The sequence below is a fragment of the Lissotriton vulgaris genome, chromosome 3_1 (genome assembly GCF_964263255.1).
Source record: "Lissotriton vulgaris chromosome 3_1, aLisVul1.2, whole genome shotgun sequence".
In the NCBI taxonomy this organism is placed as follows: Eukaryota; Metazoa; Chordata; class Amphibia; order Caudata; family Salamandridae; genus Lissotriton; species Lissotriton vulgaris.
This window is the reverse complement of record NC_141689.1, coordinates 491868819-491896591: the sequence shown is the minus strand read 5'-3', so window position 1 is coordinate 491896591 and position 27773 is coordinate 491868819. Positions and strand designations below refer to the sequence as shown.

The window sequence follows — 27773 nt, the reverse complement described above, 5'->3', positions numbered from 1 at the left end:
GGAAATGTTAAAGAGGTGTGCACAGGTTGCTTTAAAAAAGGATGATGAAAATAATGTAGTAGCTAATGTGCAAGTAAAAAAGAAGGTTGATAACAAAAAGTACAATTTTCGCGGTAATAAAAAAGATAATATTAAAGTTAAGAGTAGTAATGATAATAAGAACATATGTTACAGATGTGGTTATGCAGGTCACAATGCTTTTGATAAGATATGTCCTGCCATTAATTCAAAATGCACTTATTGTGAAATACCAGGTCATTATGCAAAAGTTTGTAGAAGACGTGTTAAGAAAAATCAAAAGAAACATGTGAGTTATGTTAATGAGAAAGAGGATAACGACAGTAACAATGAATTAAGTTCTGGTGATGAAGAAATACTATTTATATTAGATTTTGATGATATTGAAGATGTTGTCTCAAATATTAGTACCACTGGAAAAAAGAAACCCGTATGTGAAATCAACATTGGTGGGGTGGTCATCAAAATAGTTGCGGATTCTGGATCCCCTTATACTATTGTGCAAAGGGCAGTATGGGAAAAAGAGTTTGCACATGTTATCAAAAAATAATTAAAACCTTCTGATATTCATCCAGTGACATACACTGGAGAGAGAATTTCTATGGTAGGGTATGTTGAAGAATTGTTTAAGTTCAAAAACAGGTCTACCATGGGAAAATTGTATGTTGCCGAAAAAGGTCCATCTGTCCTTGGTGGATTGATCAGGGAGAACTGGGGATTATGCTGAATCCAAAAGCTAAAGATCAGGTCATGCTTATTGATGACTTGAATAAAGAATTTATTGAAGATATAACTAAGAAGTTTCCTAAAGTATTTACTGGTGAAGTTGGGAAACTCAAAGGATTTTCACACAAAATCATTTTGAAGAAAGATAACAAGCCAGTAAGTCATAAGGCGAGAAACATTCCTATGAGCATTATAGATGATGTATTAAAAGAATTAGATATACTTAAGAAGAGAGGAATCATTGAACCAGTGGAGAGCGCCGAATAGTTGGCTCCATTAGTTATCGCGCGCAAACCGGATAACCGTCTTCATTTGTGCATAGATTTGAGGGATCTTAATAAAAATATAGTTATAGATAAATTTCCTCTTCCAAAAATAGATGAACTCCTATCTCAGACAAAAGGTGTGAAATGGTTCTCAACATTGGATCTCACATCCGCCTACCATCAGGTGGAATTACATGAGAGCAGCAGAAGTCTGAAGGCTTTCATCACACCCTTTGGGTGTTACAGATTTGTAAGGATGCCGTTCGGCCTGGCTTCTGCTGCTGCCGTGTTCCAATGATTGATGCATAAATTATTTAAAGGGATTGATGGCATTACCTATTTTCAGGATGACATATTAATAATGGGACACGATCTAAAAGAGCATGATGGGAAATTGAGTTTGGTTTTAGAGAAATTAATGGAAAAAGGTTTGACTGCAGAATTTAAAAAATTTAAATTTAGAATGAATTCAGTGACTTATCTGGGACATTTAGTCAGCAATAAGGGCATTTCTCTTAAAAAGGTATTGATGGAGTCAATTGAGAAAGCACCTTCTCCTACTTCTAAAAATGATGTGAGATGCTTCTTGGGGTTGACAGAGTTTTATTCAAAGTTCATTAGGAATTTTGCAAATAAAACCTTCAACTTAAGACAACTCTTAAAAGTCAAGAGTGAATTTATTTGGAATAAAGAATTGGAACTTGATTTTCAAAACATAAAAAATTAACTTGCAAATTCTTTTCCACTTCAAGCTTTTGACAATTTAGCCCCGAGTATCATTACAACTGATGCAAGTGACAGAGGGTTCGGGGCTGTACTCTCGCAAATAGATGAACGTGGCAATGAGGTCACTATAGCTTTTGCTTCACGGTCGTTATCCCCTTCTGAGGTCAAATACTCCGTCATAGAAAAAGAAATGCTAGCAACAGTGTGGGCTGTGTCAAAATTCAGGCAATTTATTTGGGAAAATAAATTTCTTCTTCGCGCCGATCACAAGCCTTTATTAAAAGTTTTAACTTCTGATGGAATAATTAAGGCTACACCACGTATAGCAAAAATGAGCTTAACGTTATTGGACTTTAACTACAAGGTTGAGTATCTCCCTGGGAAGAACAACCAGGTAGCAGATTATTTAAGTAGATCACCCATTCAAAAAGATTTCAATTGTTGTGAGGAGGATGAGAATTTCAGTGTAGCTGTAATTTGGAGGATACAGAAGACTTATCCAAACAGGAGTGGAAAAATGGGTTATCACAAGATAATGAATTAACCAATGCTAAAGGGTTTATTTCGAATGGTTGGCCCAGCAAAAATTATCTAAGTGGTGATTTAAAAGCTATGTGGGAATTACAAGATGAGCTATGAATTGATGATAATGGTTATATCTGCAGATGTGAGAGAGTTGTTGTTCCTTCTGCTTTAAGGAGTAAGGTTTTAGAAATTAATCATGAGGGCCATTTAGGTATTTCCAAATTAAAAGCAAGAATAAAATTACTTCATTGGTGGCCTGGCATCGACAGAGATGCATAGAATTTTGTCAGAGATTGTTCTATTTGTTGTAATTCTGACAAGTCATTGAGAACTCTAAGACCTTCTCTAGGATTTAAAACAATTCCTGATAATCCATGGGAGCATTTGTGCAATGATTGGCTTGGTCCCATTGAGGATAAAGAAGGGAATAACAAACATATTTTAGTTGTCATGGATGTTTTTTCAAAATGGCCTGAAGTGGACATCATAGAGAATTTTGATTCAAAGCACGTTGTAAATTTTTTACAAAGTTTATTAGAGAAGGGATACCAAAAGAAATTTTGAGCGACAATGGGCCTCAATTTTCTTCAGTTAAATATAAAAATGTTCTTAAAAGGAATGGTATTTGCAAAAAATTCACTCCCATATATAATCCAGCTGGTATTAGATCTGTTGAGAGGTTCAACAGAGTCATCATGGGTAATGTCCAAGCTGCAATAAATGTTGGTAAAAATTAGGAAAAGGAACTTTTTGCCACATTATGGGCTCACAGAATTACACCTACTGGAACTGGATATAGCCCCTTTAGAATCTTAAGGGGCAGAGAACCTTTTTGCAAAGACAATGTGGCGTGGGTGTTAATAAAATACATAGCAAATGGTCTCCAGCTTTGGTAAGATCTAACATGAGGAAAATGCATGATGCTGGTAAAATTCAGTATGACAAAATGCATAATGCAAATGATTTTACTATTAAAAAGGGAGATTGGGTTAAGGTAAAGTTACCTAACAAAGTTTAAAAAAGGTTGAGCAAATGTTCCTCTCCTTTACAGGTTGTTACCATATTCTAGATCAGCTGAACTCAGTGATGGGAATATTTGGCATTACAATCGAATGAGTCTGTACAAGAATTAAAAAAATACAAAGGATGTCATTCCTTCATCTTCGTGGATGTGGGATGATGTCATAGACTCTGGTTCTAATAGTAATGAGAATGTAAGTGTTTCTTCAAATACATATTGTACATCACCTTCTGTTGATGTTAACTGTTCACAGAGTAATGCACAAAATGTATCAAATACAACTCGCTCTGGTAGAGTAACTAAAGTGCCTATTAAATATAGAAGTTATGTAATGTAACTATTTTTTTGTGTTAAGAGTGGAATAGAGTGCGTTATTGTTTATAATTCAAATTTTATCAATTCAAACTTTATTCAATTTTGATTTCATGTTGTTGATGTATTGCGTACCTTACTTAGTATATTGTATTTTATGTCCTTTATATTATCAAGCTTATCCGTTTTATAAAAAAGGGAGATGTGGCATATCTGTATCATTATCACCATGACCACAGGTGAGTGTTCCATGTTCTATGATGCACCATCTGGCATCTCAGGTATTCCAGAATAGTGGGGGAGAGTTCAGTTATCTGTTGGACCTGTTGGTGTGATTACCTGTTACCTGTACCTGCTTGAATAAATATACAACTGGACTAATATCTATGGAGCAGTCATTATTACAGGCCACCTTGAGCCAGGCAGCCAGAAATAGGAAGGGGTTCTGAGGGAAGGGCACGATCTGAGATCAGGAGCACATACTGTTTCACAGGACTCAGAACACGCATAGTCGTAGATGTGGTATAACTACTTATAAAAATAAAATATGTGTTTTTTCACATTACCAATGTGACTGAACCTTGAATTAATGTAAAAATCTTTGCTGTTACTAATCTGAGCTTCTCTATTTTAGTAGACGCCACCTTGGTGGTGGCTTTCTTTTCAGTACGTAAACTATAGCGTTTAAAGCACAATTTTAACATTTATTTACAACGTTTTTCAATTTATGAGAACTAATCAACACTACAAATTTTAATAACAATTAAAAGTAATAATATAAAATATCCAATGTAATGGTATGCGTGGGGATGGTGTGTGTGCTAGTTGTTTTCGTAGCAATTGCATTTATAATAAATGCAAATGTAAATACATCCTATTGGTATGCATGGTCAATACTGCGATGTAAAGACCAGTGTAGTATAACCACGCGTGGTAATGTCATAAATCTACAGCCAGACTATGAATCCAGTACCACGATACACACCATCCCTGCCACATCGATACCGACACTCCCAATGCTGGAGGAATAACCCACTGTCTTATCGGATTCTGGTACAAACCAGATACAACCTTGATCAAAGTTGCGCCCTCCACAACCTTTCATGCAGCCGGGCCAACCTAATTCTGACTCAAACAGAACACTGCTGCTGCTTAGGACGCTCCACATTACTTTTACCTCAGATGATGTATCCCATTATTACGACAAGGAGAATCTTTGTATTGGCCTTCAGGAGGATAGTGGGCTACACACCTCACCAGACAGAGGGTAAAAGACCCTGCCCTGCTGCCGAGACAAAACATTCTCCCAAGCATGTAACTTGATCAGAGGGCAGATGCGTATGCCCAGGAGTTCCACAAACCACACAGTCCTGGTCCAAGTAGCGCCAATACAATGATTTGGGCCCAGCTGTTCTTCTTCAGAACTTGAGCCAGAAGAGGCAAGGGTGCAAAGGCATACAGGAGTCCCCAGCTACACTATTGGCAGAATGCCACTCTGAGAAAGAGCCTTTGTTGGGAATTACAGCAAGCAAAAATGTTTACATTGCGCATTCCCGTGGAGGTAAAGAGATTGAGCCAAGGTTCATTCACATTGCCTCTGGCTGTGTCATTCATAATTTGCTAAGCGTCCGCGGCAGAGTTAGTTCTCTCTGGGTGGGTGGTTTATGACCAGGGAGAAGTAGAGCCTCCTGGCACAGAGCCCAAGACCCCACTCTGGCCTGCCTCTTGCAGTATCACATGGCTGTGGTGTTGTCCGTGAGCACCTCTACCAGTCTCCTTCTGAAGGATGGCAGGAAGGCCTTAAACGCCAAATGGATCACCTTCAATCCCAACAGATAGACGTGGAGTCTCCCAAACCCAGCAGCGAAGCATTTGTCACCACCGTCCGCTCTGGGTGAGGAAATACGAGGGATCTGCTTCTGGCCTAAATGTGGTCTAGAAGCCACCACTGCAGATCTTTAGCAGTAGCCTCTAAAACATGTATTGAATAGAATAGATTTCCAAGGGGCTGCACCCACTGGGACTTCAGATCTCACTGCAAAGCCTGTATGAGCCATCTGGCATGATCGACCAGGAGGATATAGGAAGCCAACAGTCCCAGTAGCCTCAGCCATTTTTACTAAGATCCAGGACAGAGGCTGAAACATAGCCGAATGTCTAGGAGCGTCTGAAAGAGTTGGGTGTAACACTGGCACGTTGACAGTGAACCATAACGATGTTAGAAGGTTCACCATCATCTGGAGGTGGTCTACCATCGACTTCATAAACACTTAAAGGGCACAGGCGAGGCCAATAGAAGTACCCCTGAGTACCATTGAGTTGGCTAACAATAAACATCTGTTATTCAGCGCCAGGACACCTCCGGGTAATCGTGCGCTTTACAAATACACCCGTTATCTAGAATCCAGGACAGACAGAACATGGGCTAGAATGAGCATCTTGAATTTGTCCTTTTGCTGGAAGGTGTTGAGAGGGCAAAGATGTAAAATCTGACAAACACCTCCATCATTCTTTGGACAAGGAAGAAACAGCCAGTTCCTGCTTCTGAGTCCAGACCCCTCTCTAAGGAAAATTTGGATAATAAAGCCTGCCGTTCCTGCTGCAAAGTGGACATGTGGTCCTCTGTCAGCCAATCTGATGGGGGTGGATGGTGTGGCAGAGTAGAACAAAGACCAGCTGGACAATTTGGAGCACCCCCATTTGTTGGAAGTAATGCCTTAGCACCCCTGGAGGAAATGGCAGCTCCTTCCTCTACAGAGTGGCTAAATACAGTAAAGAACACTCTAAAGCTTTTTTTGAAGTTGTGGTTGCTGGAGAGGCGGGATACTGAGCTGGGTGATGTCCCTTACGTCTCAGGAATCTGCAGCCCTAACTTTGAAAGGACTGAGGGGTCTATTGTGAAGTCGACGGGGTCTGGCTTTATCAATATGCCAATACCCTGTAATAAACACAAAAGGAACAAAATTACTGCGGAAATTGCCTGGCAGCAGTGGAGAGACCCAAATAACGAGCTGTGAAATGACTCTTCGAAGTGTTCAAGGTCCTTCTCACCGAAGAAGCAAGAACCATCAAATGGCATATGCATCAAAGATGACTGGACATCCCCTTAGAAGCCCATGAACCTCAACAAGCGTGGTGGCAAAGCACCACGCTCGTGCCAATTGGCGACCCAAGCAATCTGTCATATTTAGGCCAGAGCAGCTTACAAATTTAGTCCATTCCGATCGTCCTAAATAGTTTGCGTAAAAGATGACCATAAACTGTCAGCAACCTCTAGTAAGATATGATTGACCATGTCCCGTAGCACATGGATGTAGTGCAGAAAGAGGGAAGGAGAATTTATTGAACAGAGGGCAAGACGGGCAGAGGGACGCTTCCATATGCTCTCCAAATGCCTTCATACGCTTGCATTAGCGGTCAGGAAGGTTGGAACGAAAAACGTTAGGGTTGACTTTACTGGTTGACGCGTGCACCACCAAGCACTCTGGAGATGGATGCTATGTAAGAAAGTCAGGGTTGCCTGTAGTGGGTCTGTGGTGACGAACGACCTGTCTATTGACCAGAGGTCCAGAACATAGTTTTGACTAAGAATATCTGTAAAGGCTTCATTAAAGGCCATAAGAGGTCCTGAAGGATACCGTGACATGCTGATGGACCTCCATAAGAACATTAGTTTTAACCTACCCAGTTGGGAGGTGCAGGTCGAGGACCTCTGCAGCTCATGTGATCACTACAGTAAATGATGAACTTTACTTCATGGCTAAACCAGGAGGGATGAATATTCCAGTGTCTGTGGAGGTATCCAGGCCACTGGCATCCTGTAGCTTTTTGTACCAGTTTTCCTCAACATATAGTGTGACAAATTTGTCCTCGTCATCATCAAAGTCTGACTTTGGTCTGAATCTGAGCCGAAAATGTTATGTAGTGTCTGCATGCAACTGTGTGGTAAAAGCAGTGTGTTAGACTAAGAAGTTGGAAAGCACTATAGGTAGAAGATCGTCTTCTGGCCCCTGAATCTAAGTTAAAGGGACTGGTGAAGATTGTGGTGCCATAACACAAGTCAGCATCAAAACTGGGGCAGAACCTGAAGCAGGTTCAAAGGACAGAGGGTGAACACTCTGCTGGTAGCTCCACTTGAGGCCCTTGAGGATCCATGGGGCCCGGAGACACACCAGAAGAAGAGGGAAGCTTGCTAACAATGTGCAGAACAGTCTCCCTAAAGGCCTCGATTTGTTGTGACATCAAGGATGGTCCCGGAGAGGTGAGGTGCAGCCAGACCAGACTCCGAATCGAATTAGAGCCTAACTGGTCAGTAAGATTGATATAAACCATCTGCTGTTCTAAACTAAGAGGTCTACATAACTCACCTGTAAAATCTGTCAAGGTTGTTCAGCACTTAATGAGATTACAAGATCTGTGCATGTTTTTTTTCTTTTTGTACAGAATAGCCGTTCAAAGGAGACTGTCATATGGTGGAAAATGAAAGGTACTGAAATATAGAAGTGAAGATAAATGCTGTAAGAATTAAGCCATGTGCAACTCCATGGTGTTTCAGATTAAAACAATTTAAGCAGTGTTCCTTGGAGTGGCAACATTTAGGGCTGTGTGGCACAACATCAATGTGGTGGGATATTTTATGAGTGCCCTTTCAGAAACTACAGCTTTTTTATGAATTTATGTGAAAACTCTCTTGTGAAATACACCAGCTCATCCCATGTTATCAACAGATTCTCAGGGAGAGCTCACATGAACTATCATGGAGGAGGCTGGTCTGGTGCTATTTGCCCACACACATGCAATTTGGGCAAAGCACTTATGTCTCAAAACGTTCTAATAATTTTTATTTTTGGTATTTATACACATATATGACATACAGTGCACCGGGGTATCATTGTGAGGGTGTCCGTCCTATGCGGTGCATGGAAAGCTCACCAGACACCATAGCATTTTACACATGCAAAGACAGCACAATTACAAGCTTAGCTTCAATAGGCAGTCTCATTCAGACATTACACAGGTTAATGCAGTGGTGGATTGTTTATAAAATATGTATACATTTTTACTTTTTATCATACCTCTCAATCCTGCCATGTACATCCTTCAGAGCAGGCACATTCAGCCTATGCGCATAAGCATATAAACACACAGGTCACAATAAGCAATGCAGAGTACACTACAATGTAGTGTTGCCGGGTCAAAGATGAGCATGAAGTCATCAAGATACAAACAAAATCACACAATAAAACTGCAAATGAGTAAGATGAAAATAAGAAAAATGACACAGGAAACAACCTTTTCAATCAAGTTGGATTCCTTATTTACAAGCTGAGTGAGTTTTTGCAGATTTGCATCTCCTGCATCTTGAGAAACTGGAGCAGAGCCTACAACATAAAGATGAGAAACACACAAAGAGAGGAAAGGTTTGAAGAAAGAATTTACAGCTTTTTGCACAGTTGGCCTGAGGGAAACCAAAGGTAAACTTGAAAGTTGTGCACCATAATAATGTTACACAACAGAGCAGAGAACCTACCTGCTTAAAAGCCAAATTAGGAACTCACATGCAGTGTTTATAACATGTATCTAATGATGAGATGGGCCATGGGCATAAAACACAGAAGTTAGTACCTCTCGCCCAGAGCACTATCTCAGCACTCTCTCTCCAGACCGCAAACGAATGCCCTGTAAAGCATTCGGACCATTGTGGCAATCTGCTCCCTCCAGAAAGTGCTTGAAGCAGATCATTTTGAGTATGGTTTGAATATCTCTGCCATTACAAACAAAGTGGTGAAAAAAGCAGAAGCCTTATGTTCCAAGCACCTGTAGTGGTAGAGGCACTCTTGTGGTCTGACACGCTGTCATAACCTTTGACAACCATCATTTTAATTGGCTTTGGTGTTTATTTTATCGCTTCATGTCATCCTGAATTCTGACTTTGCCTTGCTTGAGCTTTTCTGTGCACACAGACAGGCTTGTAAGTTGTTTGGGTTAATCATGTACAAGGATTGTTTTGTGTGAGTTTGTTTAATGTAACCTGGAAGGCTTTCGTAAGCTTTGTCAAGATAAAGGCTGGAACATGTGAGAATGTAGAGGGAACTTGGGAACTCCTTTCTGCCGTGGAATGCTTGCATGGAAGCTGGCCAGTTCCAGTAAGTTTCCTTGGCGAAGAGGGGAAGACTCTCGAACCTTCTAGTGTGTGTTTTGAGATTATAAAGCCGAGGGTTGTTGACTTAGAAACCCGAATTTTAGAATCCGAATGGGGACGGACGAGTCTACTTCGGTACAGCGGAACCCTGGTTGCTGAGGCTGTTAAATCCTCATGGTCCGGAGTGGGCTAAGATGCAGTGTTTGCTCCAGGTGAAGTGTTGAGTTTTGATTATTGCCATTGTGATGTGTGGCCAGTGGCTCTGATCATTTGAGGTGTTTTCTTTGTGATGTGTGAATGAGTCACAGTGCACAACCAAAGTAATCATTTAATGTATTTAGTGTACATATATTTTTCTTTCTGATCTCTTGCAGGACGTTCAGTACTATTAGCTGCTTGTTTATTCATTATTATTATTCATGCATTTAACTATTGCATTTACCAAGTGTGTTATTATATAAATATATATCTCTATATACATTTGAATGTTATTCAGTTGACATCTGGGAAAGCCTTTCTGTTACAGAGCATTGCATAAATACAACTCCAAGCCTTATTCTAAAAGGAGAGTCTGAATTTTGTAAAATAAACCCCTTTTTAGGTGGTGTTGGGTTTTCTGTTTAGCTTTGCCGTGTTTGAGCCACTGTGTGGGAGATTCTGTATTATCTGAAAGGCAGAGCAAACGGCACCTTGACTGGTTGCACTTTTAGAAGTCTCAGTTCTTAGAAGTTGTCTATGCTTATCATGCATCTAGGAGGGCAAGTGTAGAATTTTGAAGGCCGAGGGGTGAAACGTTTGTTGCACTTTATTTTGTCTAACATTTGGCTTAATAGTTCACGTTCTGGGGTAGTTGTCTTAATCTTTCATCCGCCTGTTGATTCAGGTTTCTATATCCGCTTCGGAGGCGAGAATTATACATTTCTTTAATTTTCTTTTGTCTCAATAGCCAACCAAACTTAACTACATATCTACCTAAATCAGTACATGTTCTCTCTCCAGAAAAAACATCATCAGAATTATCCTGTCTGCTGTATTACAAGTGCCTTTGGAAGCGATGTACTTGTAATACAGTGGACAGAATATCTGTCACGTTTGTGACAGAGTAACCTATCTGCCGAACTCCAAATCAAACCCAAAGTCACCAACTAATATCCTAGGGCGAGGCAAAGGTTTCAGTAATAAAAACCTGACCTCAACCCCTGGTAGTTATGGCATGGAGCAGATAGGCTGAACTCATCAAAAATGTGTAAATTATTTAGAAGTACTAAAACAGTTATAAAGTTGAAAGCACAACACAAAAATATCACTCCAATTTACAAAAATAAAAGTTCAATTTAACCCCTTCCGTGCTTGCGTCGGCCGTTGGCCGACGCAAGCTCTATCTTCCGGGTGCTGCGCACGACCAACGGCCGAGGCAGCCCCGCCCACTGTGTAGAACAACCGCACCACTGCGGAAAGTCCGCTGCGGTAAACGGGTTAATATACCAAAATGACAATAAGGGCAATCTGAAATATTCATTTTTAAAGTTTTAAGTAAAAATAGCACCAAAGAGCACTAATCTATGGAAGAAGTAGACCATGACCTATGCACAATATCAGACTGACTTCCATTGAACTCAAGTCGGATACACCAAGCGTGTTTGTCTAGATCAGAGAGTTTACTTTCTGACATAGGGCCTGATTTAGATCTTGCCGGACAGGTTACTCCATCACAACGGTGACTGACATCCCGTCCGCTGAAATATAAATCCCATAGGACATAATAGGAGTTATATTTTGGCAGATGGGATATCTGTCACCGCTGCGACAGAGTAACTGTAACCAAGATCTAAATCAGTTCCTCAGTCTTTTTTATGGAGCCCTCTAGCGGGGCAAGCCTGAAGCTTTAGCCATCGAACCTGTATCGAAACCTGACACCTATACTATGAGGTTGCACTGAAATGCTCTGGAGGTGTTGGAAGCCTCAAAATTGTCAACATTCCAATTCTTTGGGGTTTTGGGAGAAACTTCTCTAGGTTGCTTCCAAGTCTCCTTGGACCTCAGGGACCACACTTAGGGGTCACCAGCAAGTTCCAATACAGGTACGTTGCTACTAGTCAACTGGCTACTTGAGGAAAAAAGCCACTTTCAGCTTGGTGTGTCCATGTAGCCACACAGGAGGTCAGTCAATTGACCATTTGATTCCACTTCTTTGCCCTGGATATAAGAGGGAGCAGGTCCAAGCTTTAAGGGCTCCTCTCAGGTCACGGACAACAAGTCTAGTCTTCTTCTGATCTTTCATAGATCCAAGAAGTAGTCTCAGGGAGGTGCTTTATTTATGGTTGACACAAGCAAGTGGATGGTGGTAACTACTGGCACCTCCATAACAATGGGGATAAAAGATTGCAGGGGCAACACTACCGACGTTTTCAAAAGTTCATGTTTGCCCTAATGCAAACAATCACAGTGCACCTTATTCCTAAAATCCAAGATATGGAAACCCTTTCTCCCTTGTGCAGTGTCTGAATGCCTCCCCAGAGGAGTGTCCGGGAAATTTAGTAGCCTACTTCTTTGTGGACATTCAGAAATGATTCTAGGGGTAGTTTCCCTCCCATTGGGTTTGGAGACAGCCTGGCTTGAAGAGCAAAGGTTTGCTGTCCCCAGGTGTCAGCCTATATTTATTTCTGAAAGGGCAGATCCTTTACAATTTAATGTCGTTTCTGGTCTTCCTGCAAATGGAACCACCCACCCACCCCGCACACACATCCAGGCCATTGTTTCTGCTGTGGGAGCAGTTTTCACACCTCATGAAGGTCAAGCACTGGCTGGGCAGCTGCTGTCAAGCTAATGCAAATTAGTCTCTAGGCACTTTAGGCAGAAGAAAGTGACACATTTTTAAAGTACTGTTCCTAAATATTTATTAAACATCTGAATTCACCATTAAATTGGATATTAAAAATAGTGTTGAATATTTTTTCTAACTTGTCTCAAACCTTAAATAGCATAATAGTTTAATCTGTGTACTAGTTTCTCAAAGGAAAGTAGATCCTTCCATAATGGAAATAATTTTTGGAGACTTGTCACTTCAGAGACACAGCAACATTACATTTCTAAATGTCCCACTAATAAATACAAGGGACCCTATCTTATGGGCTGCAAGACCCACACAGGGGTGTAAACTGCAGAGGTCAGGCCACAATGGTAGGCCTGAAGCCATGGTTGCTTGTGTCACACTAGAGGATGGCACAATAGGTGCTGCAGTCCACAACGTTCCATACCAGGCATGTAGTTTCTAGAACATATACTATGATTTTAGAGGAGACTTAAATAACAGAATCTGGGATTAGCCAATTTTTAAATGGTTTAGGTGTAAGAGCACATACACTGTGCACTCGACAGCAGTGCCCCAGTCTGCAGATTCTAAAAAAACAAAAATAAAATGTAGCAAAAATTGGGAATGACCATGAAAAAGGGACATTTTCTCACACGATGGGTGATTATTGTTTACCGCCCTCCGGAACCGACTTCTCATTTTAATCATCAGTTTTATTAATTATGTTTAATATTCGCTCTAAATATCAGCAAATTCTGGTTCTCTGTGATTTTAATTATCACTGGGATCAAAACTCAAGAGACTTGTTGGCTAGTGATTTTGATGACCATATGACTACAATGGCTACTCTGGCTACTACTCTAATAGCATAGCTGTTAACCTGTTGGAGGACTTTAATACTCTGAATATGTCTCTACGAAATGAGGGTCCCACTCATAAAGCTGGGCATCTGTTAGACCCCATTATTTCCAATGTACAGGAGCTAAAATGGTTGAAAACAGACCCTATTTGTTGGTCGGACCATTTTTTAACGCTTTTTAGTATTACTCTTAAACAATTTAATTCGCCAGGCTCTGCTTGCCCTCCAATTTTTATGAGAAATTGGAAAAAGCTAGATCTAACTGAGTTACAGAACGCGTTACAGGCATCCCTCCCTGTTCTGGGTGCTGATATGGAAAGAAATGCGCTGGAAGCCCACACTTGGCTAGAGAGAGCAGTTGACATCTGTCTGCCCGCTACCAGGTGTAGAGGGAATGTCCATCGTCCCCCGGCCCCCTGGTATACGGAAGCACTGAAACTAGAAAAAACCAAGTGTAAGGGACTTGAGAGGAAATGGCGCAAACAGTATGATCCTCTTAAAAAGGAAGCATATCGTAAGGCCAGAAACCTCTATCACACGGCCTGTGCTAGAGCCAAAGCATCCTATGTAACAGAGACCATTAATACTGCAGCCAATAAAGCACGGACCCTTTTTAACACAGTTAAAGAATTAGCCGGAGCTAATTCTATGGCAGTTGCACGTCCCCTGACCCCTCAAAAATGTCAAGACCTTGCCACATATTTTGTGGAAAAGATCGAGACTATTCTTGCCAACATTAATGTTCCGGTGAGGGATGACAGGAAAGTTCCTCCCTTAGAAAGCCTATCAGGAAACCGGCTTGTCTCCTGGCCACCCATTTCCCTGGACACCTTGAAATCTTTAGCCACCTCTATTAAGTCGGGCTCTCCATGTGACCCTCTCCCAATTAATATTCTGAGCCAACTGGACGACAGTGCTTTGGGGATTATTGCCGAGACACTAAACGCCTCCATTCATCTGGCAACCGTCCCAGCGTCCTGGAAGCACGCCATGGTCAGCCCTCTGCTGAAAAAGCCGTCAGCTGATCCAGAGGTACTGGCCAACTATCGTCCGATTTCCCTGCTGCCAGCATTCTCAAAAATACTGGAGAAGCACATCCATGGTGTACTTTCAACTTACACAGAGAATAACAACCTACTCCATTTTTCCCAATCGGGTTTTAGGGCAGGCCATTCCACCGAATCTGCCCTCCTGGGAGTCACGGAGAAGATCAGGGGACTTTTGGACGACGGGCAAACGGTTGCTCTTGTTCTGCTTGATTTAAGCGCAGCCTTCGACACCATCTCACACAACAGACTGCTTGTCAGGCTGAGTGAGGATGGTGTCGGAGGGGCAGCGCTGGACTGGATTAGATCTTACTTGAGCAACAGGACGTTTCAGATCTCGTCCTCACAGGCCCAGTCGGACATATTTCTGTCACCCCACGGCGTGCCTCAGGGCTCAATTTTGAGCCCGCTATTTTTCAATCTGTATCTCCGCCCCCTCGCCGACTTGGCAGAGCGGGTAGGTCTAGAACTTATGACCTATGCGGACGATTCGCAGATTATTTTTTCCCTTACTAACTCAGAGTCTTCATCCCCCTCTGTGCTGAAACTAGGCCTTCAGGAAATTTTCAGCTGGATGTCTACGAACCAGCTAAAGCTCAATGGGGAGAAGACAGAGATTCTTCTCCTGGGGAAAAATAAAGATCTGTGGCAGGATATCCATTGGCCACCATCTTTGGGCGCCTTCCCCAACCCGGCTACCCAAGCTAGAAATTTGGGGGTGTGCATTGATGATTCATTATCAATGAAACAGCAGGCCAACAAAGTGGCTGGTGTCTGCTTCACGATCCTTAAATGGCTGCGGAAGATTATCTGGATGCTGCCTGTGGATACCCAGAAGACCGTAGTCAATGCATTAATTACATCTAGGCTTGACTACGGTAACATCTTATACCTGGGTTCCAATCTAGCCGTGATCAGGAGATTGCAGCTGGTCCAGAACTCCGCAGCCAGGCTGCTGTGCAAGATTCCTAGGACAGCAAGGATCTCGAAGCATCTGAGGAACCTGCATTGGTTGAGGGTAGAGAACCGAGTTCGGTTCAAAGCCTTGACATACATGTTCAAGATCAGGGCAGGAACTGCACCAAAATACCTGCAAAAATTGGTTAGGCCCCATGTTCCCACACGCAATCTCCGTTCTTTAAATGGAGCAAATTTCGTGGTTCCCAGGTTCAAACTGGCCCGAGTGGGGGGGAAATCTTTCTCCCATCTGGGACCAGTTCTTTGGAATTCCCTCCCCTTAGCCTTACGGAAGGAGGAGAATTTTGCCAGTTTTAAGAAAAACGTTAAAACTTGGCTTTTTAATAAATAATTGTGGTCCTTGACAGTTACTGCCCTCTATGTTTTGACCTCTTAGCCCTGGCGCCGGGAAACCCTTTGTGGGTATCTGTGCGCATTACAAATGCAAAAAATAAATAAATAAATAAATAAATGGGGCTTCACCAGATTGTAAATCACCCCACTCATGATAAAGGTCATATTTTGGATCTGATCTGGACCTCTAACCTCTTACAAACCACACACATTGTCAACAGCCCCTGTAGCTGGTCTGATAATTTTTTGATCAATGGCACACTGGTCTTGGACAAATGTCTGAAACACAGATCGGCCAGATGGAAAATGAACTGTAAATGGCTAAAACTTGATGCATTTAAATTTAAGGAAGCCTTTGTCAAAGCTAAATCTAATAGAGTCTTGGTGGATTTTGCACCTCCACCGGCTCAGGCCACCAACTTGGATCTAATGTTCAAAGAATTGGTTTCGGACGTGCTGGTCGCGATTGATCATGCTGTGCTGTTAGCAATGACTAGGTTATCGGAAAACAGTAAGGGAGCGCCTTGGTACACTCCAGCCCTGAGAATGGAAAAACAAGCTCTCCGTAAATCTGAGCGTCTTTGGAGGCATCTTATGGATTCCGCTTCTAAATCCATATATAATGCTAAATTGGTATTTTATAATTCATCTGTGGTTAAAGCTAAATCTAGCTATTATGAAATCAAGATAAAGAATGCAGTTTATGTCCAAAATGAATCCTTTAAAGTCCTTAGAGAGTTAAGCTGTCCTAAAGTATCCAGTCCAGATTTGGACCAGGCTGAGTGTGAGAAGATGCAAGAGTTTTTCCTGACTAAAGTCAAGGACATTATTTCTAATATAAATAACTCCTGCCTCACCTCTGCCTCACCGTCAGAAGAGGAACCGCTAATGTCACAAAACAATCCTTTGCTGGACTATCCCCTCCTTGAGTCTCACGATTTATTTTGTATTTCATCTAAAATTAAATCTGGCTCGACCGAAGATCCTTGCCCCCCTAAAGTGTTTCAAACTATCATGCCTGTTCTGGAAGAGGATATACTGACTATACTGAATACATCATTAGCCAGTGGGATGGTCCCACTTAAACTTAAGGAAGCTTTAGTTGTCCCCCGGCTTAAGAAGACGGGAGCTTATGCTAAAAATCCAAAAAACTATCGACCGATCTCTCAGCTCCATTTTATGGCTAAGATCTTGGAGCAACATGTGCTCTGTGCTCTTTCATCTTACATAGGAGACAACAATTGTCTCCATTCCAGACAAGCTGGCTTCCGAGCACACAATAGCACGGAATTAGTGATGCTTTCAGTGCTAGATGACTTACGATGTGCAGCCGATAGGAAGGTTCCATCTGCACTTATCCTCCTAGATCTCTCAGCCGCGTTCAACACGGTGGACCATGATATATTGGTGTCCCGTGTAGTCCGGCTGGGCGTGTCCGGGACTGCCCTCCGCTGGATTTCCTCTTTCTTGGCTGATCGTTCTCAGAGAGTCCAGATGGGAGAGCATACATCTAAGGCGGGTCGGTTAGGGTGGGGCGTACCTCAAGGTTCAGCTCTATCCCCCCTCTTATTCAACATCTACCTACAGCCACTGATTTATGTATTATCCAAACTGGACTGTCAAGTGTTTAACTATGCGGATGACACGCAATTGATCGTCCGTATTGATAATACTACTTTTTCTCAGGTCAATGTCCAGAATATCCTCCGGTTTATCACTAACTGGATGATTTTTAAGTCTTTGTAGATTACCCAGATAAGACGGAGGTTCTGGTGTTGTCCGCAATGGCTTCACCCTGGTCTAGCTGTTGCTGGCCTTTAGAGTTAGGCATAGTGCCCTCGCCAGTACCTGTAGTTAAGAGTTTAGGCATCAGGCTGGATACTGATTTGTCACTAAAGCAGCAAGTCTCAGCAGTAGTTGGGAGCTGTGTTGGCTTAATGCAGCAACTCTGAAAGTTGGTTCACCTGCTGTCTGTATCAACTAGACAGACTGTGGTGACTGCGCTCATTCTTTCCTGTCTAGATTATAGGAATGCAGTGTATCTTGAGGTACCTTAGGCTCTCCTAAAAAAACTGCAGGTTGTCATGAATGATGCAGCTAGGTTAATCTACATGCTATCCAGAAGCGCCCACGTAACCCCAGTATTGAAGCAGCTGCATTGGCTCCCAATGAAACAGCGTATTGAATTCAGGCTTTATGTATTGCACATAAATCACAGTATGGCATAGTCCCAGAATGTATCAGGGACCGTTTGAAGGTTTACGCACCCAGCCGCTTGCTCTGGTCATCAGACTTAAATCTCCTGGTCTGCCCACGGTTTAAAGGAGCTAGACTGGGTGGCCGAACCTTCTCCGTAGTGGCTCTCAAACTCTGGAATAAACTACCAGAAACTCTCCGTAAAGAAATCAGGCTTTTACCGTTCAGGAAGTGCTTGAAAACAGTGCTATTTCAAGAAGCCTATGGTTAGGTTCGCCCGAGGTTGCTGCTTGCCTCTTCGGTTTTGAGCCCTCGCTTCTGTCGGAGACTGTAGTGCATTTGTATTTTGAACTGTGTTAACATCTTAGCGCTTAGAGACCCTGGGTGATAGGCGCTCTATAAGTATAAATAAATACAAAAAAAATACAAAAATATCTTATGTGCAATGTACTGATATAGGACCTTATATTAGTTGGTTGAAGGGAAGTTGTGCTTGGGCGCTAAACTTCGTCTTTTCTCATGTTTACTTCAGGCATCATCTCACAAACACGGTCAGCCTAATGTGCCTGACCCTCCAGCAATTAGCATGCCTGCCTGATCGAGGTTATGTGGGTGGGGCGTCATTCAGCCGCCATGCGTCCTGATCAATGGCGGGGAATTGGAGACTCGGCTGCAGGTCATAGTGGGCAGTCTCTGCTTTTGTGCATAGTGTGGTTGCTCTCCAGCCCACCAGGGGTTGCTGTAGAGAGGAACGCTCTATTCAGTAGCTTTTTATTCTGGGCAATGGAGGAGGACCACATTACAACTGTTGCTACAATGCTCCTGTTCTACTTGTTCTACTAATAACTGATGGTTAAGCAACAAGCAAACACCTACAGGTTGCTGCTTTCGGCAGGATTTGAGAGCGAGCATAGGTTTCCAGCTGTCCTAAAACACCTAAGGGCGTTGGTGATGAGTCCCCACTTGGAACTTTCAAGTGGAGTTCCTGACCTTGACCACTATGTTACCCTTTTAAGGAGTAATCTAAATCTTACTCTGACCCAATGGCAGAGTCTTGTAAAGGCAATCTCGAAGAGGACCATCTTAAGGAACAATGTTTCTTCTCTCACAGTGAAGAACTCATGGATGATTTGAATTCCTCGCTCCAGAGAGCAGTATGCTCAGCCCTAGAGCCCCTGGGAAGACACATCATACTGTTTGGGATGCAGCCAAGTCACTGGCCCACTACTGGGGGAAGATCCTGGGCATCATATGCTTAAAGAACATCAGAACACTCAATAAGTGCATAAGGCAAAGAGTAAACAGGCTTTCGGAGTCCATTCCTACCCCTTTGAGTGCTTAACAGTGATTTGTTTAAGGAAACATGGCACAATCCTGCCCTGAATCTTTTGTTGCAGGACAAAAAAAATCTTCTTTGGCTGGCCCCAAATACGACAGAAAGTCCTAATGACGAATTTAGTGAGGATCCAGAACCCGTCCCACCCAGGTGCCCGTATCCTTAGGCCAAACAACCAAGGCTAGAGATTGGGACGCAGCAGGTCCAGCAGATAGGAGTATCTCATTATTAGAAATGGGATTTCTGGTTGGCGAAGGTTTGCACCAAAGCCAGGCAGAAACCACCACTCTAGTCAGGATAAGGGACTTACACTCCTAAAATAACCCCTGCTCACCCCCTTGGTAGCTTGGCACGAGCAGTCAGGCTGATCTTCGAGGCAGTGTGTAAAGAATTTGCACATAACCAACAGTAATACAGCGTAAGCACTACAAAAGGACACCACACCAGTTTAGAAAAATATCCAATATTTTTATATACTTAAACAAGACCAATTACGATAAAAAATCCACAGTACAGTACTTTAAAAATAGTTGCATTGTAAATTGCCCAGTTACGTTGAAAACACAGTTCATACGAGTCGGTAGCTCGGTTCGAGCCTACTGTGATGCTGATAACAACAAAGTCTTGCAATTTCAAGTGACTGCGTCGGTACGGGCCATTAACAGCGGGACAGGTTCGTTCACAGTACCTTTCTTAGTGCGGCTCACACGGAGGTGCGAGTCGGTCTTGGCATCCATCGCGGTTGCGATGGGAAGTGGAAGCGGTGCGTGGTGCGGTACCTCCCAATGCAGTGCAATTCAAAAAAGGGGGTGGTGATGAACAGAGTGTCTGAATTAAGCAGACCACTCTTACCCGGTCCAAAGATCAGGGCTTGATCCATCACCGTTATTTAGCTCACTGCACCATCCCAGCTCAGAACCTGGCTATATGCAAATTAGTCTGTCCCTGGCCCAGTGCATCATAGGAACAGGGCAGACCAAACTACCAAGCCAATTCTTCACCAGAAAGGAGACAAGCTTCCGGGGACCGGTTTCTGGCATTTCAGCCGTCGTCGGCCCGGCTTGCTTGAATCCTGATGGTGCAGTGAGCAAGGGACTCATGTCTGAGTATACCCTGCCACACCTATAGTGGCCAAAAACGATTCAAAAAAGGGGGTGGTGATGAACAGTGTCTGAATTAAGCAGACCACTCTTACCCAGTCCGAAGATCAGGGCTTGATCCATCACCGTTATTTAGCTCACTGCACCATCCCAGCTCAGAACCTGGCTATATGCAAATTAGTCTGTCCCTGGCCCAGTGCATCATGGGAACAGGGCAGACCAAACTACCAAGCCAATTCTTCACCAGAAAGGAGACAAGCTTCGGGGGACCGGTTTCTGCCATTTCAGCCGTCGTCGGCCCGGCTTGCTTGAATCCTGATGGTGCAGTGAGCAAGGGACTCATGTCTGAGTATACCCTGCCACACCTATAGTGGCCAAAAACGATTCAAAAAAGGGGGTGGTGATGAACAGAGTGTCTGAATTAAGCAGACCACTCTTACCCAGTCCAAAGATCAGGGCTTGATCCATCACCGTTATTTAGCTCACTGCACCATCCCAGCTCAGAACCTGGCTATATGCAAATTAGTCTGTCCCTGGCCCAGTGCATCATGGGAACAGGGCAGACCAAACTACCAAGCCAATTCTTCACCAGAAAGGAGACAAGCTTCCGGGGACCGGTTTCTGGCATTTCAGCCGTTGTCGGCCTGGCTTGCTTGAATCCTGATGGTGCAGTGAGCAAGGGACTCATGTCTGAGTATACCCTGCCACACCTATAGTGGCCAAAAGCGATTCAAAAAAGGGGGTGGTGATGAACAGAGTGTCTGAATTAAGCAGACCACTCTTACCCAGTCCAAAGATCAGGGCTTGATCCATCACCGTTATTTAGCTCACTGCACCATCCCAGCTCAGAACCTGGCTATATGCAAATTAGTCTGTCCCTGGCGTGGAAGGGTATACTCAGACATGAGTCCCTTGCTCATTGCACCATCAGGATTCAAGCAAGCCGGGCCGACAACGGCTGAAATGCCAGAAACCAGTCCCCGGTAGCTTGTTTCCTTCCCAGTATAAGAATTGGCTTGGTAGTTTGGTTTGCCCTGTTCCCATCATGCACTGGGACAGGAACAGACTAATTTGCATGTAGCCAGGTTCTGAGCTGGGATGGTGCAGTGAGCTAAAAAACGGTGATGGATCAAGCCCTGGTCTTTGAACTGGGTAAGAGTGGTCTGCTTAATTCAGACACTCTGTTCATCACCACCCCCTTTTCTGAATCATTTTGTCCACCATACGCGTGAAAGGGTATACTCAGATGTGAGTCCCTTGCTCATTGCACCATCAGGATTCAAGCAAGCCGGGCCGACGACGGCTGAAATGCCAGAAACCGGTCCCCGGTAGCTTGTTTCCTTCCCAGTATAAGAATTGGCTTGGTAGTTTGGTTTGCCCTGTTCCCATCATGCACTGGGACAGGAACAGACTAATTTGCATGTAGCCAGGTTCTGAGCTGGGATGGTGCAGTGAGCTAAAAAACGGTGATGGATCAAGCCCTGATCTTTGGACTGGGTAAGAGTGGTCTGCTTAATTCAGACACTCTGTTCATCACCACCCCCTTTTCTGAATCATTTTGTCCACCATAAGCGTGGAAGGGTATACTCAGATGTGAGTCCCTTGCTCATTGCACCATCAGGATTCAAGCAAGCCGGGCTGACGACGGCTGAAATGCCAGAAACCGGTCCCCGGTAGCTTGTTTCCTTCCCAGTATAAGAATTGGCTTGGTAGTTTGGTTTGCCCTTTTCCCATCATGCACTGGGACAGGAACAGACTAATTTGCATGTAGCCAGGTTCTGAGCTGGGATGGTGCAGTGAGCTAAAAAACGGTGATGGATCAAGCCCTGATCTTTGGACTGGGTAAGAGTGGTCTGCTTAATTCAGACACTCTGTTCATCACCACCCCCTTTTCTGAATCCCAATGCAGTGCAAGCAGCGGCTCGGTGACGATTGTCCAGACGGCGTCGGTGAGACCAAGGCTTACGGTGCAGGGCGAGACGGTGCTCGATGCGGTGTTGGCAGGTCATGGTGCCGTTAACAGAGCCGGTCGTGGCGTCTGTCGCAGTTACGATGCAAAGTGGAAGCGGTGCACGGTGCAGTGCCTCTCGATGCGGTGCGAGCAGCGGCTCGGTGACGATCATCCAGACGGTGACGGTGAGACCAAGGCGTGCGGTGTAGGGCGAGGAGGTGCTCGATGCGGTGCTGGCAAGTTGCGATGCATGCGACAAGCCGGTTGGCGGGAATTGGTGGTGGCCAAGCCAGACAGCTGCGCGCGATCAGGCGGTCACGGGTGTTGAGCCAGACCGTGTTGGTAATTCCAGTCCAGCGAAGTGAAGCGAGGCAATGCGGCTTGCAGTGCCTCTCGACGGGTGCGAGCAGCGGCTCGGTGACTATCGTGTAGACGGCGTCGGTGAGACCAAGGCATGCAGAGCAGGGCGAGACGGTGCGGCCTGCGGTGCCTTCAGGACACAAGGCCAGCGATGGAGTCGGATGACCGAGTCAGTCGCGGTTCCCTCTTCTCTGTGGCAACTGAAACAACAGTTCCAGGAGCGGTACCCAGAGGTTGGTGAAGTCTTTGCAGTCCCTGAGACTTCTTAACAGGAGGCCAGCTCGGTTTCAGGCCCTTGGAGCACAAGTAGAGAAATGTCAGTCCAGTCCTTTCACTGCCCAAGGCAGAAGCAGCAGCTGCAGGCCAATCCAACAAAGCAACAAAACAGCAAAGGGGCATTACTCCTCCTGACAGCTCTTCCAGCTCTTCTTCTTGGCAGGTTCCTTGGTTTCAGAGAGATCTAAAGTGTTGGGGTCTGGGCCCCAATATTTATACCAGCAATTCCTTTGTCCTCTGAAGGTAGAGGGGACTGGACCTAGTTAAAACCAGTTTGAGGTGCATTCTGCCAGAGTGCACCTTCTCTCTTTGTCAGTGTGGGCCAGGGTCCTCAGACGCACCACAGGAGGTGGAGCCAGAATTGTGGAAGGCGAGCCCAGCCCTATTTAGACCCAGGTGCTACTCCTCCAACCCATCTATGTGTAGATGTGCCTATTCAGCCCTGCTGACTCACCCTGTCTCCCCCAGCCCCTGTCACTCACAAACCAGACAGCTAATACACAAGCTAGCAGAGGCAGGCTGGATGGTTAGGTCAGAAAATACCTACTTTCTAAAAGTGGTATTTTCAAAGACAGAATGTTAAACCCGACTTCACTAAAAGATGTATTTTATCATTCTGGGTTCAGGCATCCTAAACTCGAATTTCTACCATGTTCCCTGAGTCAGTTAGGATCATATGATGTAATGATCAAACTGCCCATTCTGGCCTATGGAGAACAGGTAGCCTTGCAATAGTGAAAAAAGTAGTAGGCTGTAATTCACGATCAGGACATGCCACACACACCAGGGCATGTCCTACCTTTCAAATACAATGCAACCTGCCCATGGGGGTACCTTGGGCTTTAGGGGTGACTCACATGTAGAAAAGGGAAGGTTTAGGGACTTGCAAGTGTGTGCACTTGCCAAGTCGACATGGCAGCCCCAGGCTTTGCAATGGCAGACCAGAGTTACACTTTACGGGCTGTTTGCGTGGGTCGCACAATCCAGTGCTGCAGCCCACCAACAGCATTTGATTTATAGGCCCGGCACGCGCAGTGCACTCTACTAGGACTGGCACATAAATCAAATAGGCCAATCATGGAAATACCAATCCACAACACATTTTACACAGGAGCACTTGCACTTTACCACTGGATAGCAGTGAGGAAAGTGCGCAGAATCATTACACCAGCAAAAACAGAGTAAAACCCGGGAGGTCAGAAAGAAAAAAGTCAGGGGAAACACGCCAAAAGATGCCAAGTCTAACACTCATATATGCTGGAACCCAAATACATCTACCACCCCACTCCTCCGAGTGGACTTCATATGGAAATCTAGCCCAACATGAGGGCAATAAACTGTGAAAAAATCTTGACAAAAAGGTGAGAGGTCGCCTCTATAGTAGGTAAGGTATACATAAACCCCAAAATTGATAGGAAGATGGGCAGTTTCTTGACCAAATCCATAAAGGACCCTATAAAAATAATTGACTGATCTTGGAAAACTTACCAAGACCAGCTTCTATACATAGCATTCCTGTTTACAAAATCCTTGATAAGGCCAAAGACGTGAGGGAAACAGGTAATTCTGCTGCTGAATACTGTTAGCTAAATTGTTTGATTTGCGTGGAATGCAGGAACTACTTTAGGAAGGAATTTAGGGTGTGTTCTAAGTACTAATTTATCTGGATAACTTTGGAAGAAAGGTTCTTCTAGAGCGAGCGCTTGAAGTTCATTTATTCGTCTTAGAGATGTGATAGATACTAAGTGATTCAGCAAGTGGACCCCGAGTCTGGAGAACAAAATTGAGGTTCCAAACTGATGCTGGTGGGATAGAGGGTGGAATAACTCTTTTAGTGCTTCCATAAATGCTTTCATTACTGGGTTTTTAAACAGTGATATATGTTGCCTGTTTTACATGTATGCAGCAAGTGCGGTTAAGTGTAGTATAAGAGAGGTAAATGTCAGGCCTGTGTGTTGTAAATGAAATAGATAAAACAATATCTTGCACTGTTGGAGAAATTGGTTGGATTTGTTTGGCTAAGCAGGAATGGACAAACCTATTCCATTTGTTGTTTAAATCTTTTTATTAAGTTTTGCAAATGGAACATTAGCCACCAACTGCATCCGAAGGCCAGTGGGGAGAATTGTTATAGTAATAGTCAAGAGAAGGTAGAGTAGTGAGTAGTAGTGAATGGAAAGGAAGAAAGGTAAGAAAGGAAAATTGTATAGTAGAGCACCAGGTTTTGGGGTCGTTTATGCATGATGCTAGCCATTTCTCCATGCCCATCACTTCCCACAGCTTATATAACCATTCCAGCCTAGTTCCCTATTTAGAAATCGACACCCTTTTGGCAGCCCCTAGTGCAAGGGGAATGGCCCTTCCCCGGCACGACCTGAGACGGTAGGTTAAGGCGTTCAGGAGTCCCAGGAGTGTGTAGCTAGGGAATCTTGGTATATCTGTATTATAAGTGGTATTTATATCAGGTAATATTGAATCCCAGAAGGGTTTTATCTACGAACAGTGCCACAACACATGTGAGAGAGTGCCCACCTGGCCACACTGGTGCCAACAATGGTTGTCCGCCCCGGGCTTCCAGTGCTATTTTGGGAAACATTACTTTCCCAGCGGTGCTGCAGTAGGAGGCCCTATCTCTGTATATTATGTCTTACCATTCCTTGGGAGAGTATGGGCTTGCGTGAACCAATGCCACAAGGCTAGATAATGCCAGTAGGCTTCTCTAGGCAAGTCATAGTCAGAAGAGAGTTGGAGAAAATCTACTATCCCCTCTATGTCGAAGAGATTGCCAATTCTCTAGCAGTTAGCTTCCTGCCATTTCATATAGCTATTTCGTACCCTACCACCAAAGAATCTGGTGGAACAAGACCCTTGATGTACGTTGAGTCATAAGGGGAAGGCTTACATTTCTTGACTATCCCTGGGGTTGGAACTCTGGATTTTACTGGTTGATTAAAGACTTCTACAGTGGGCTTAAGCATATCTTTTAGCAGGGTAAGAACTGTACTGTTCCTTGAGACCTGCTTAATGTTTACACTAAAATGTTACCCTCATCCTCGAGTGTGTGCATATCTACCTTATGGTAGTGTGCAGCTCTACTCAGGACCTTATGGTAGGTTGCTTTGTCATCTGGCAATGAGTGTTTTGAGGGGTATAGGTTCGGATCAGTGTTATCAACATTGTCTGGATCGCCCAGTGGGTTAGAAAAGTATGGTATTCCTTAAGGGTAAATGTTATCCCCTGTGCTAAAGTTTCTTACAGATGATGTTGTGGGGGATGCCCGTGCTTGTTTGCGAGGGAAGTGTTCAGGTGATGGTGGATGAACTGCTTAAGCAGCAGGTGCTGGTAGCATGAGATTGATCGAAGGTAGCGGTAGTTGTGTGGTAGCAGGTGGAGGAGGTGGGGATTGGGGAAACAGTACAAGGCTAGTGCCTCTGTCTTTACATTTCTGACGTGGGACTTTGGGTGGGTCTGGGCCCATGACCACCTCTTCAAAAGTTTATGGAGCGTTTCTGTTGGTGGGAGAGGTGGTTCTGCGACTACCCTTCCTGTGTCCGGATTGATGAACAAAGTTTTTTGTTTGTTGTTGAATTTTTCTTGCAATTTTGCAAGTAAAGGCTCAACAGGTCGCAGTTTAAGTTCCGACTGTGTTTTTGCTGTTTTTGGCACAGAGGCTACTTTCAGCATCAACTGCGTTTTAGGTGTAGATGGTATTTTGGGGACCAATGTTTTGTTGTGCTTTTCCATGGTTGAAGCTTGCATTTTCAACACTGGCACTGAGGTAAGCTTTAACTTTGGCGTGGTTGATGCCTTTGGCTTTTCAACATCCTTCGGTGTCTGCTCAGGGGGAGAAACATGTTTAGTGGGGGTCTGTACGGATTACGTGGGAGTAGTCATGCGCTCTTTGGATTTTGACGAGTCAGAGCCTTCCCCGCTGCTGCCGAGTAGTATGGGGTTGTCCATAGGCACATCTTGTGCATCCTCAAATTCCTCTTTCAGTTGGGGCTTGAGTGACTGCTCACCCAAAATATCGGGCACATCTTCCTCTCTGTATGCTTGCATGGTGGAATGGGTCCAGTGGATTTCCCATTGTTGCTGAAGAGCCTTTTTAGACGGGAAGGCGAGGCAACCTTCACACAACACCTTGTTGTGTTCTGGGGATAGGCAGAAGTTACAGTCAAGTGTTGATTTTACATGGAGTACTTGGCGTGGCACTTGGAAAAGACTCCCTTCAGTTCCTACCCCATCACTCTGTGTTGATGAGTGGAAGAATAGGGCAGCAAAGTTAGAAGACAAGTTCGAACTAGGCCCGAGCCTAGGCGGACAGATCGAAGTATGTGAAGGAAATCAGTGGTTAGTTGTTGTATCCTCAGTGGAAGAGTTATGAATCAGGGCGATAGTAAGGACTTGTGGCAGGAATCAAAGCTTTGGTCCCAGAGCTCGGAGGTCGATGACTGAACCCAATGGTGCACAAAATCTATCTAAAGGAGGCGAATATGCGCAGTACAGACTATAGGCAGAGTCACAATACCTCGTGACTCGAAAGACTTCTTCAAAGAAAAACAATTTGCAAACGTCCGAGGCTTATACCAGATGGCAGGAGTAACCTAACGATATGTATCTATGACCAACACATGCTACAAAGATATTTTTTTAACCAGCAGGTGCAATCTGTTTTTTCTTCTTTTTAATTATTTATATTAAAAAAGGTCAACATGGTGAAGAATCCGGTCCATGATGAAACCGAGCCATGAGCATTTATAGTGACTTGTTAATACAAACAATGATTATTT

General features: G+C 44.0%; 1 protein-coding gene across 3 annotated transcripts in view; it reads right to left on the bottom strand.

The window, feature by feature from the left end:
• The window catches only part of MTX3 (metaxin 3), a 212767-nt gene that overhangs the window by 31308 nt on the left and 153686 nt on the right, over positions 1 to 27773 (bottom strand). For 2 of the 3 annotated variants that reach the window (XM_086960729.1, XM_086960730.1), the window contains exon 8: positions 8887 to 8975. The exons of the other annotated variant lie outside the window; for it this stretch is intronic. In XM_086960729.1, coding sequence (XP_086816855.1) covers positions 8887 to 8975 — 89 coding nt within the window. The remainder of the gene's footprint in view (positions 1 to 8886; positions 8976 to 27773) is intronic. 3 annotated transcript variants of the gene reach the window in all.